General features: G+C 46.5%; 1 protein-coding gene across 2 annotated transcripts in view; it reads left to right on the top strand.

Moving 5' to 3' along the window:
* Positions 1-13,716, top strand: part of ctdp1 (CTD (carboxy-terminal domain, RNA polymerase II, polypeptide A) phosphatase, subunit 1) — a 50,164-nt gene that overhangs the window by 1,848 nt on the left and 34,600 nt on the right. For both annotated transcript variants that reach the window (XM_056582558.1, XM_056582559.1), the window contains exons 3-10: positions 803-896; positions 1,396-1,524; positions 2,533-2,683; positions 3,980-4,070; positions 5,781-5,938; positions 7,313-8,506; positions 11,321-11,462; positions 11,682-11,912. In XM_056582558.1, the coding sequence (XP_056438533.1) occupies positions 803-896; positions 1,396-1,524; positions 2,533-2,683; positions 3,980-4,070; positions 5,781-5,938; positions 7,313-8,506; positions 11,321-11,462; positions 11,682-11,912 (2,190 nt within the window). The remainder of the gene's footprint in view (positions 1-802; positions 897-1,395; positions 1,525-2,532; positions 2,684-3,979; positions 4,071-5,780; positions 5,939-7,312; positions 8,507-11,320; positions 11,463-11,681; positions 11,913-13,716) is intronic.

Consider the following 13,716-nt stretch of genomic DNA (forward strand, 5'->3'; position numbering starts at 1 on the left):
AAGTCAATGCCTATGAATTAAAGATATGATTCTGAATGGGGTTAAACCTTGAATCATGTGGGCATTTAAAGTTAACCAGACTAATACTGCTTACAATTTAAATATAGTGTTGTAAGCATATGTTCTTTCCATCATAATTCATTTAGAAGAGGTCTATTATCTTGTTATTAGTCTAAACAATTTTCTTTACTATTATACAATTCCACTTAGAGAAAATAACCAATCATTTACAGAAGAGCCCTACATTTACAGTTAAAACTTAATTTGTGCGTACATATATATCAGTAAAACCAGCAGGTGGCACCAGAGATTGTGCTTCTGAGTAGGACCTCTTACCATTTCCTTCATTGACAAACGGTCATTTGGAAAATAATTTGACAAGGCAGGCTGCTTGTATATGAAAAGATAAAACCTTTCTCTCTGGTGCATTTGTATGGCCATGGGCCAGCTATTGTTTACAACAGTCTGTTTGACAACTGCACAGGCAGAGGTGTACGAATCCACTGCTGTGGATTATTGACCAGAAGTCCCATTACCATAGTGACTGGTGCCAGTTAGTAACAGAATCAACACACTTCTGTTTAGAGCGCACATGATTGGATAACATTGGAATTGACAAAAGCATAAAGTCCAAATCTATTTTCAGTGTCAATAGATTTATTTAGATATATTTATACCCCTGTATTAGATATAAATATATTATTCTTGACCATCACAGATGCTAGATGCATCTAAAGATAATTTAACTGATAGGATTGCTTCACACTCAATTTCTTTCCTTACGATGCTATCCTCTTCTCAGGCTCCAGGGCACTAATGGGAATCTGCAAGTGCCCTTCTCCACGGCAACGGTCTCCATGGTGCACAGCGTGCCTGAGTTGATGGTCAGCTCAGAGGTAAGCCACGTCTCCGAAGAGAACATTGTTGTCACATGACACTTGTGAAGTCTGTAACGCAATCTAATTGCTCTTGGAGACCAATTTCCTTGCACAACTGCTTGGAAACGGTATAGAGAATAAACTGACGTAATCTGATTTAGTATTTGTTAATTTAGATAAAAATAAACACATTTCTACACACTGTTGCCATCGTTGGCTTCCACTTTACTGTGCACTGTGGTGGTTGGTTATGTGGACGTTTTGAATTCCCTCCACTCTTCATCTATGATTTATTTTAATCTGGACTGAATAGTTCTGCACCAATTTCAAGTTCAAATTGTCTGAATGTGAAGAATGGTGTAAGAATAGCTACTTGGCCCTCGATTGTTTTAGACAATGATGGGAAATCCCCTTCCATTTATTGCACTGCCAGCAGTTGACATCTTGTAAAGATTCCTAATTTCCATGTCCCCCTCTCTCTATACCTCTCTTCCCATGACCGCACACCCTGCCGCAGCAAGCAGAGCAGCTGGGCCGAGAGGACCACACAAGGCTGCACCGCAACAGAAAGCTGGTGCTCATGGTGGACCTGGATCAGACGCTGATACACACCACAGAGCAGCACTGCCCACGCATGTCCAACAAGGTACTTTGACGCAAGCCAGCGCAGCCCTTCGAGCACTCGAAACAGCCGAAACAGCACCTCTGTGTGCTACGTACCAGTCATAAGCCTCATAAGCCTGTATACACGTTGGTTGCTGTAGATAGTTTTGTATGCCTTAAGGCATACAAAACTATTGGTTAAGGCGCGTAGATGCGTTACACGCGCTAAAGCAGCACGTTAGGCACGTTAGACGTGTTTTACGTGTTTTACGCATATCAGCCCGAACCGGGTCGGGCTGATATTTCCCACCACTATCCTCGGGCCGGGCCCTTGATCGAGCGTTTGAGGTTGTTTTTTTTAATCATTGCTTTATTGGCGTGATCTGAGGAGAAATCTATGCCATAAACAAACTATAAAATATTATAGACCTTTTGTTTCACGGGTCTTCTCAATGCCGTGGAACGCTCCGTTCACTTGCATGGGTAGTACTCTGGTAACTTGTGAACCCCAGCGTCTTCGGTTGCTAAGCGACATCAACGTCTTTGGCGGACTATTTCTCTACTGATCAACACTACGAATGCTGGTAACGAATAAATTCTAAAAAGACACACCATGTGAAGTTATTTTTTGGTTTTGGCATGTAGCCTTGTAATAAGCTGGATAATGTATAGAACGTTGCCGGTCATTATCGAAAATAAGCCCCTTCAGGGCGAAGCAAGACACCTCTGCTGGGCGGGCTCATCTAGCTGCGTAGGCGCGTTGAACCATTTTTGTGACACACCATGATCAAGTGTCAGGTTAGGCGTGTTACGGGCGTAATCATTGTGGCCACACCTTTAGTCATTTTATTTGTTTTCAGTTCAGGGATGGTGGTTCACAAAATTGTTTTACTAGCAATACCGCTCTCAAGAGGCAGAGAAAGTTCAGCTTCTCTTCAACTACTGAAACCCAAGCCAATATCTAAATCGGGATGGAAACCATAAGTCAAACTTCAATCCCCCTCTTTATAGGATCATGGTAAAGTGGAGTCCTGTGTTTTTTTTCCCCCAGGGGATCTTCCACTTCCAGCTGGGTCGAGGCGACCCCATGCTCCACACACGGCTGCGTCCGCACTGCAAGGAGTTCCTGGAGAAGATAGCCAAGCTGTACGAGCTGCATGTGTTCACGTTCGGAAGCCGTCCCTATGCACATACTATTGCAGGTATTGCACTAATCCTACATTTTCTTAAAGGACATTTCTTACTGAAAAGTGACGTTTCCTGTATAAACTTTGTAATGGTGGCATACAAGAGGCACAATACTTATAGGTGTACCGGCCATTTGTTATATAATTCGAGTAAAACGCTTCCCAAAGCTTAAAACATTCTCGCACCTGGCAACCTGGCCAGCTGCTGTCCTATTACCACCTACACGCTAGCAGTGGATGTATGTCTGGCTCCTCTTTGATGCAGGTCAAAACCCCGTAGCAGGCAAAAACACCTTGTTGTTATTGTAGTGCCCAATTCAGAACAGAGGAGGGCAGAATTTTCTTTTTTTTCAATTCTGAAGTGTATTTTATTCATCAGATCATTTTCGCCTAGCATGTTCTCCCACATGGTAGGAACTATACTTGCAATTGCTGGTGAATCGATGAGTAAACATAGACAGGTATCCTAACTTTTGTCAATCTCTTGAATTAAAAAAATATAGTGTGACTAGACACTAGAGTTCGCTTAACTGTCAACCAGTGGATTGAAAGAGACTGAAGAGGAAGGAAGACTAGCCCTGAGTGTACTCTGACAACAAACCCTTCAGCATACATGAGGGAGTCTCTGGTCCCTAGTGCAGGAACAGCTCTGCCTCTCATGGTGGAAGTCTGTTGGAAGTAATGCAGTTGAGAAAGCACTTTTGGAGTTTGCTTGAAGCTTCCGCAGGCGACCGAGGTCAGCGCTCGTCTGATTGGTTGTGCCTGTGCAGCGGCCACGGGTTACTGTGAGGACGACATGTCATCAGCACAGCTGAAATCTGTCATCTGCTGCAGGCTGAGAACTCTTCTGCTGCAGGCTGAGAACTGTTCTGCATCTTGCATTTTTTCTTTTCTATCTTGTGGCACTTAAAGCAGTTGGGTTATTCAAGTAATTGTATATACTCTCAGGATTCTTGCACTTTCTGGGTTGTATCTTCATTGTTGAATGCCCCTATAGAAGGCTGTTTCAGGCAAAAGCATTGGCAAAATAAATGTCATGTCATGAATTATTGTATTAATTTTCGTTACATGCTGTGTGTGGCAGCCTTTCTTGAAGAGAGTCTAGAAATAACAATAATAAGACTATCTTGTATGATGTCATGAGACATAATGGGAGGCTGGAGAAGTGAAGGGAACCCAAGACCAAGGTTATTATGCAGATGTTGTTTCTGGTTCTTTATGAAGGGATTTCTGCGATGGATTTCTAACGTTTTTGTTCAGAGTGTGTGTTTTTGATTCATTTTCAATTGTTTTTTATTTTAATTCCCGCAGGTTTTTTGGACCCTGAAAAGAAACTCTTTTCCCACCGCATCCTCTCCAGGGACGAATGCATCGATCCTTTCTCCAAGACGGGGAATCTAAGGTTTTCATTTTTTATACTCTCTATAAAAGTGATGGCTCAAATAATTATTGGCAATCTCACACTCGCTTGCTTTTCAAAGCTAATGCTGGGAATAAGAAGGTTAGAACTGACTTAACTGATGGTAGATGGAGCTACTTGAAAATAATTGATCTCAATATGTTACAGGTGCTTTAGGTAAGATTTCAGAGCCATAATTGAGAGCAATTTGCTAGAAATGCCATAGCAATCAGTCAGCTAGAGAGAAATGCCATGTGAGATTATCGGTTCTGGTTGACTGTCTCCCTTTATGTATGAGCCATAACATTTGATTTTAGATGGCTCATTTCTGATCATCTTTTGCTGAATGGTTTCGTTAATCCATCTTGCCTGTCAATCAAAGTGAATGCAATACTTTTCAGTGTTGAAGAAACATATGGTGGGGGGGAGCATATAGGGAGGGGAAAGTTTTTGTGGTATTTTCTTCTTAACCTGAAGTCTTACCCAAAGCAGCTTAACTTTGGTGTTAGGCAAATACCGATCAACACATTTTTAAATTCCTTTGAAACAGCAGTAGCAAGGTTTATAAGCCCAGTGCGTCCCCACATTCCTGAGATAAAAGGTATTACTATACTATGGAAGTTAAACACGATAATTTTGAAATAATACAATAAATCTTTCGATTATAAAACGCTTTTCATAAGATTTTCATTGGCGTTCTATGAGCATAACGTTAATAAAACATTTGTTTTTTTATTAAAAGGGCTATTAATGGTTTGATTCGCAAACTTGGGTAATGACAAATCTTTTAGTGTCTATTCTACTTTTTGCCTCCCGTGACAATGTGTGGGCTTATTACTGCGTTATGCATATGCTATCACATTAAAGACTGCAGCCTGGTCTCACGTGCTACGATTCTAAGTGGAGGCCTATGGTGATGATTTGATTGGAGTTATAACCCATTCAACTATTATTAGAAGGACGTTAAAAAACCTGCCGCTGCGACACAGGCTGTAGACTGAATTCCCTCTTCAATCAATTCCTTCGTTTTTTTTATTTACAATATAGCTCACCAATGATATTCAGTGTGACGACTCCAGCTCATGCATCTCTCGCTCGTCTTCCATTTATTTATTTTAACGGTATAGCCAGTTGGTTACACAGGAGCAGAAGGAATCAGCGGTGGGTTAGCAGTGAGGATATCGATAACCAGGACTGTGTGAATAACTAAAAGTGGAGGTCTGCTTCTTTTTGCGCAAAGGCAATATATAATCAAATAGAAGGAGTGCAGCCCGTACTCGAGTGAGATGCAGGCTGGTTATTGCATCCAAAAACTAAGATAAATGAAACAAACATTCATGGTCTCGGTGACTGAGCATAACGATCTTGTCCACCACTCGTTCTGTGCACATGCATAATACTCATTGTTTTCGAGTCACCTGATTGGCTCCTACCGTCGGCAAATGTCAAGTTCACCAATCACGTGTTTAAGGACGATATTGGCCGATAACAATCGGTGACCGATGGACCAGTGCATCAATGTAATATGGTGTAGTTAGGCCAGTATGCAGAGGTAGGCAGAGGCCTTGTATAGAGTGGAGGGATTTATAATTGTAACAATGAAACCAATTGTAGATTCATAGGACGCCGCTTGCATTCCACTGCCCTGAAACCAAACCAAATTGGTTATTCATGCGTTGATGTGTTTATTTCTGAACGTGTTGTGTTTGGCAGCAACCTCTTCCCGTGCGGGGACTCCATGGTGTGCATCATCGACGACCGCGAGGACGTGTGGAAGTTTGCACCCAACCTCATCACTGTGAAGAAGTACATCTACTTCCAAGGCACCGGCGACATCAACGCTCCCCCCGGCTCCCGCGAGGCCAAGAAGGGTACAGTGCAGTTGAATAGTGACGGGAGGCCGCTACACCAATGTTGAGATATCGTAATTATTATTGTTCTTTAAAGTGGTGTATTACTTTGGATAATTGTGTATTACATGACAGGATAAAAAAAAAGGTTCCTCCTTGCAACGAAAAATGCTGGTTTTATTTTTTAAGTTATTAATTTTCCTGCGTGAAATATTTCATATACCTAAACTCTGTGAGAAAATCCAGCTCTTCTTGTTTCATGATTATTGGACTAGTGCCTCATTGTCTTATAGCGTCTGACACAAAGGGATCACAGAGGAGGTTGATTAAGAGACTCTAAGGTCAGGCGCTAATCGATGTGAACAGCCAATCACTTGAGCACGGCCCAATAATCAGTCATCCTCACCATCACCACAATATTCATGTTCTTAACCTGTGTCCTGACAGCTTGTGTGTTGATGAGCCTTGATGCCTGTAATCCTGCCAAACCTTGTTCAGAATCCTACTCAGAGGGGTCCTCTTGCAAGGGTCATCCATACCACGCCCTGAATGTCCTTCTGGGCTCAGAAGGAGCTGGTTGATCAGCCACTTGCAAGGGAAATCCACTTGGAGACACTATAATATAGATCCCCTTATTGTTAGGGCAATTAAGCTAACTCCGGCATATTTATATTGATGCTCTGGCTGACATGTTGATTAATGTGCACTGTCCTAATCAAATAAATAAATAATAATAATAGTAATTCCCGGTCCCTACCAATCCCCAATTGTATTGTTCTAGTCAGTGTTTCTCTATAGGGGAAGCCTTGTTTCCGTTGGACCTCCAGGCCACGGGGAGATCGTCATACCTACCAACCCCTTGCTCTTTTTTGTACTTACTTATGCGTTAAACCTGCACTGTACAACCGGTCGACAGTGTTCACCTCTGGTTCAAATGCAGTTTTTTCAATGCAGCCAGTTTTACCTGTTTTTAAAAACCAACAAAAAATATCATATCAGATATTTAATCTTTGAGAATCTAAATCAATATTGATTTTGAAAGATGAAAAAGGGAAAGAGGAACGAAAGTGAGCAAAAGTCATGGCTGCCGGGAAAGTGCACGTTAAAGTGGTTGGCAGCTATAAGGTGGAGGCAAGCTCATGAACCTAAGCCAAGTTAAAAATCCTCCAATTGAAGTGCTTTCTTAGGCTCAATATGATATAATAAAGTGTGTTGGCCTTACCAATGCTAATCTTAAACTGTAGAGGCTAAAAACAGTTAGTCCAAGTATCCCTTCAAACTGCGGCGTTCTTGCCTGAAGGTAAGGGAAGATTTCCATTTGCACGCGCGTACAGTCCACTCTGACTGATGTCCGTGTTCAACATGATCCTAAAGCGTCATTGTGTCATTCCCCAGCGAGCCGGCCTGCTGAGAGCCCTGAACCCACGGGGACATCGGGGGCTGAGGAGCAGAACAACGGCTTCAAAAGGAGAGGGAGGGAGAACGCCAACACCAACACCAACGTCAACAACGGAGGCAAGGAGGAGCCCAACGCACTTTCATCCACTCAGGAAACGCCAGCGGAAACGCAAAGGACACACGCCACCGGGGAGGGGAAGGACGAACAGGAGCAGGACCCAGAGCCGGGGCAACAGGGGGAGTCCAGGCTGACGCAGGCGGAGGGTACAGGGAAGGGGACGGGTGTCGGCGCCCAGGGGGGAAGCACCGGGACAACGGGCTCGGCGGAGGGGGACGGCCCCGAGCAGCCTTCCCCGGCGGAGGCCCCCGCAGGCAACAACCTGGACTTTGACCTGTCCAGCGACAGTGACGGCGAGTCCGTCACGGAGAAGCCCCCCAGCTCGACGGCGGATAGCGTAGCCGGCGGCGACCCCAAGACGAGTCCGTCGGGGGTTCGCGATCAGCAGGAGGCCGGCCTCACGCAGAACCCCGAGTGTGGGGACGGGCCGGAGGGAGACGGGGGTAAACGGAGGGAGGAAGGAGACGCCGTTAAAGGGAAGGTTGAAGTCGTCGCCAGCGCCGCCGCCGCCACCGCCGCAGAAGAAGAAGAAGAAGAAAGTAAAGAGGCGGACGCTGCGGGGAACAGCGCGACACCCGCGGCGGAGCCTCCTCCGGTGGGCCCCCCGGGCACCGAGGACCTGGGCAACGGCTGCTCGGACAAGAGGGAGCCGGAGACGGAGTCCCAGAACAGCGAGCTCTCCGGGGTCACTGCCGGCGAGGAGCTGCTGGAGCAGAGCATGGAGGAGGAAGAGGAGGAGGAGGAGGAGGCGGACCCCGACCAGGACGACCACCTCATCTACCTGGAGGAGGTGCTGCAGAGGATCCACGCAGAGTACTACGCCCGCTACGAGGTCTACCAGAGGAAGGAGGCCCCGGAGATGCCCGACGTCCGGCGGATCGTGCCGGAGCTGAAGGGCAAGGTGCTGGAGGGGGCCACCATCGTGTTCAGCGGCCTGTACCCCACCAACTACCCCATGGAGAGGACTCGCGAGTACTACCACGCCAAGGTGCTCGGGGCCAAGATCGGCCGGGGCCTGGAGCTCAACGCAGAGGACCCCTGTCGGACCACGCACCTCATCGCAGCCAGAGCCGGTACGTCGACAAACCACCACTAGTTATCTTCTGTGCCGACGGGATTTGAATCTATTCTTGTGTGTTCCATGACAATTAACAGAAGTAGCTGCAAGCATGTCGCTGCACTAACGCAATGCACGATGTGGTTGATAAACTCTAAACTCTCGCAGATCTGCAACAGTACATTGACGCTGATGAACATACAGTCTGTGTTCGTAATGGAATAATGTACCAAGCATTGATTGCTTCATAGCTGATCTACTATCTTATTGTGATAAGTTTGCTGTGATTTTGGACATTGTGGACATCATCACGTCACCTTAGGCATTACATGGTGCAGGCAAATCCTTTCTCATTTGCCTCATGTACGGACCAAAACTGCAGATCAGCGGTTATTCATGAGCACAGTGTTGGGGCAGCATTTGGGCTCAACACAAAGGCTGTTTTATATAATGGAGCAAGGAGGTCAAGAAGGGTGGGCCTAAGTTCATCTGAATACCATATTGTTGCATGAATTTTGAAGTAATCATTGGCTTGTGACTGTCTCCTAATGATGGATTCCAGTATATCCCTATTTTTTCTTACCCCGGGCCCTAACACACACACACACACGTAAACATGAACTCCGAACACAAACACGCCCTCCCCTGCGAATGCTCTCTTTGTCCTGTTCGCAGCATTTAAATGATGAGAGGCGAAATGCTGCCTTGCATGTTTCTGCCATTCTCTCAAATGTAATGGACAATCTTTTCACAAAGAGTGCTAATGGTAAATGTACTTATGCAAAGGGATTGTTATAACCATCCTTACAATTCAATAGTGAATGGGGCTAGCTAGAATACATATTTTCATGCTAATAAGTCGGGAGGAAGTTCATGATCCTCACCCACAGAGGTGACGTGAGAAATGTATGGAAAAGATTATTCGGGAGATGATTTGACCTCCACTAAGGAGAGCCTCTGATTCGCTCTCATGAATAGTTGAGTGAAACGTGCATTTATCTTCTGCTTTTCAATATCTAAAGCAGTCAAATCTCTGCCTGATGCGACAGTAGTAACGATGGGGATCAGTAAATTTGCGGCCAAAACAACCGTGCTGGGGCCGACGGATGTTCATGCATGAGTTGCCTGATTTAAGTAAACCTAATTACTCTGTTTACACTCAAAGTTGGCCCAACAGCGGTGAGTGTGTTTACCTCCTCGCTCTGCTGCATCCGTCTGAATCGATTGCAACATAGTGTAGTATGCAGACCTTGACGTAAACATTTTATGATATTTCTTTGATCTAACGCTTTGATCCCGATTTGATACAACTGTGACCTTATTTCACTGTTAAAACAGAAACCTTTGCAGCATAACAACAGCGTAACAGTACGGCTGTCGCAGGTGTCTAGTTCCGTCCTCTGAAGACCACAGCTGCTCAAGTTATACCCGCTCGTGTGATTCCTTATCGTGGATCGCGGATAGTGGAGACGAGCCTGTCTGCTCTGCACATGTCACTGCGATGTCTTCATGGTCCAAGCCCTCAGGATAATGATGACACCTGCCGGTTGTGGGGGCTGCACTGAGCAGTTTATGTGTCGTGGGGTGTTCCCCTGGGCGCCAACAGAGACCGCAACATGGCTTGCTGCCTGGAGGCATGACACTGAACCAGGCATGTGAGAAAGAATGAGAACAAATATTGAATCTTCAAAAAAAACCTACTTAAAACATCAATATAAAAACAACAAGCCAATCAAGTGCCAACATGTTTCTTCTGGTAATTGAAAAAATTATCTTTATCTCTATTATACTAACCCAGCAGTAAGACTAATCTTTATTTGAGTTTATTTAGAAAAAAAACGTCACAACCCGGTGTGTGCGTGTGTGTTCCCTCGTCCACCCCCCCACCCCACACGGGTCGGCGCTTGGTAGCACAGCCCTTGTTGCCGTGGGAGCCAGCCTCACTTAGAGCAACACTTAACCAATCAGCCGGCCTCGCTATGTCAGAGGCGGGGAGACAATCAGCCGCCGTGCTTCAGGGCGAGACCTCAGCCGGCCACTTCAGCCCCCGAGCCGGAACCGACTCGAGGAAGCTCGACGCGTCGCTGACGTCAGGCCCACGCACGCGGGCGTTCGCATTTCATATGGCGGATTGATTATTTAATGGTGGTGTTTTAACACACTCTTTCCTGCCCCCCACACACACGCCTCTGGCTGGCTAATGCCCCCCTTTGGTTCCGGCTCCGTGTTTGATGGACGTATAAAACGTTTGCCAAATTTTCTCTCTTCAGCTGTGCTGAACTAGCTTCATAATCAAACTGAGGTTTCACTTCATGTTTCAGGCTGAAGTTTCTATCGTCTGAAAGGTGTTTTCAGAGTCAGGGCGGGGTTGCTGCCACGTAGAACAATCTCAAAGCGGACAACATCACAGTCCTATTAATTTTTCGAATTTCTGAACGATCGTCCTGAATCATGAAAACAACAGTGATCCTTGCCCGACCACACATTGAGCAACAGCATACTTCACAGTTCACACCAATATCAGGCACGTGCTCTACCCCAAGAAGTGATCAATATCTGGGCTAGCGGTGATTGCTTGGCCTCTCATGTGTTCAAGGGGTGAATGAGGTCTTCTTGTCCCAAATGCAGTATACAGCTTTCCTTTGTGTCCAGCGTCAATAAATCACAATCAGACTGTGGGGTCCCGTTCATTATCTACATAGATTGATGTTCACGGGTCATTGATCTGCCGTTCTCTCACGGTAAATGTGGCCATCGATCAAGCGAGTGTCTTGTTTGGGCATGAACTCCGTTTCTTTACCTGGTCTCTCCCCTCCTCCCGTTCCACCAGGCACTGAGAAAGTACGTCAGGCACTGGGCTGCAAACACCTCCACATCACCAGTCCCGATTGGCTGTGGTGTTGTCTGGAGCGCTGGGAGAAAGTCGAGGAGCAGCTGTACCCTTTGAAGGAGGAACACTCCAAGACCCCCCGGTAAGGGACCCCCGCTGAGGCATTTGATCTATAGACCAAGAGGTAAAGCAAAGCGCACTTTGTCTCTCACTGAGAGACACTGCAGTCCCCGGTGACTTGTTCTTTCCCCTTAAAGCAGTTTACCCAAGACTCCTGCTGTCAAACTAAATGTAAAGAAGCACTCTCCAGCCGCCCGCTGAGAGATTAAATGACTTGTTTAAATCCTCCCCCCCGCCACAGGAGCAACAGCCCGGCCATGCTGCCCGACCCCCATGGGATGTTCCATCACCCCGTCTTCCACCCCGCTCACCTCCACCAAAGACCCCCGCCCCCGGCCCCCGAGGTGCGCATCTACGACCCGGTGACGGGGAAGCTGATCCGGCGGGGCCAGCACGGCCAGCAGCCGCCCCCCTACCTCCAGGCCCCGGGGTCGATGTCGCAGCCGGACCACCGGAACACGGCCCCCCCCAGGTAGGACGTCGCTCCGTATCCCCCCGCTCCGCTCTCTCTGGAGTGCGGCTCTGTGAAGGTTTAGCTGATTTATTCCGCGTGCCGCCCACCCGCCTCCCGCTCCCACGCGGCGACCGCTGTCGCCACAGGCCCTCTCCTCGGAGGACAATACGGGATGCGATTGCCGCGCTGAAGTGCTTTCTTCTCGGATGCGAAGCGCTGAATTTAATTAAAATGTTCTTCCGTGCCGGAGATATGCCCACACAGTCTGCATCATTTCCATATCATTATTTGGCTTCATTCCCATTAGTGATTCCAAACGGTTGGAGGGAACATAGCTGGCTGGTCCTTTGAAACATGATTAACACGCAGCAGGCTGTCTGTTGTCTCCAGCCCCTCGACCAGCCCCCTTTTTAAATGGATCCCATCTGACTGGAATTAGTGGGTGAGAGACAATGGCGGCTGGAACAAGGTGTGTGTGTGTGTGTGTGTGTGTGTGTGTGTGTGTGTGTGTGTGTGTGTGTGTGTGTGTGTGTGTGTGTGTGTGTGTGTGTGTGTGTGTGTGTGTGTGTGTGTGTGTGTGTGTGTGTGTGTGTGTGTCACAGTCACAATTAATTTAGCCAACTTTGGCAATTTGAAGTTTGCTCTTGCACAGCAACATAATGTTATTAAAATGGCCATCTCATTTAGTTTTTGACATTTAGTTTGTTTGCAACAAATTGGTTATTGCTGTTTGGCAATACAAAAAATAGAAGGAAATTCATCACCAATCCTCCATTATTCCCCTCTGGTTTGACAATACCATCAGACGTAGATCAAGCTCCCATGGTGCTCGGTGACTCCACAGCAACTGCCTTCTTCCAATTACCATTGACTTGAGGTTGAGCACCCGCCAGGGGCGCTGATGAAAAGCATTAAGCGCTGTACTCTGAAAGGTTTGCTGTTCTAATGAGTGTGCCTGAGTCCCCTCTGGGCCCCACACCGCAGGGAGCCGGCTGGTCAAAGCCCCCAACCTCTTCCTGGTGGTTGCTATTTGGCCAGGGTACGAACAAGCAGTTTCCTGGGTATGAATGCAGTTTCCAGGTACAAACACATGATGTTTCATCAGAGGCTCTGATGGGATCAGAGGGCCGACATGCAGTCCCAACTGAAGTGGTTGTAGTTGATCCGATGTCATCACAACGTGACAAGAAATGTGCACCAGCCAAGTTGTTTGCCATTAATGCTGGAAGAAATACAGTCTTCAGTCTGCAGGCGGTATCCCTGTCAAGGTTTTATAATACTGTTGCTTCTGTTCTACACCATCACATACTTTATGTTATTAATTTGTTCTTTAACTTTTTTCTCACTTGCTCTCATTGCCATTCCGAATCTTATGCCACCTGCACTATCATCATGAGTTGGTTTTCCTAGTATAGCAGAACCCTATTTTTTCAGTGCATTCGAAGGGTGTGTCAACACGGTTTCACGTGAATGTATTGGTTTTTCATCATGCACCCTTGGGTTCACGTTAACGTGATGTGAAGGTAGAAAAGCAGGCAGCGTCTGCAAAGATCTGTAGAAAACAAAGATCCATCTCTCAGCGTGTGTACCTGCCGAAGTGTACATGTACTGGTGTCCCTGGGTCAGGGACAGCACACTGGATTCACTGATGCAAGCCATTATTTGTAGAGACAGACAGACAGACACAGATGCCATTGTTTTACGATTTTCATTGTTTAATGTTTCTGCTGTTACTGAAATCCTCTCTAGAAAGAATTTCTGGCAAACCATAACGCATGTACACTGTTCAGCAACCCTGGCTCGCAACTCCAGTCAATAATCT

Source organism: Gadus chalcogrammus, chromosome 22, assembly GCF_026213295.1.
Source record: "Gadus chalcogrammus isolate NIFS_2021 chromosome 22, NIFS_Gcha_1.0, whole genome shotgun sequence".
Taxonomy (NCBI): domain Eukaryota; kingdom Metazoa; phylum Chordata; class Actinopteri; order Gadiformes; family Gadidae; genus Gadus; species Gadus chalcogrammus.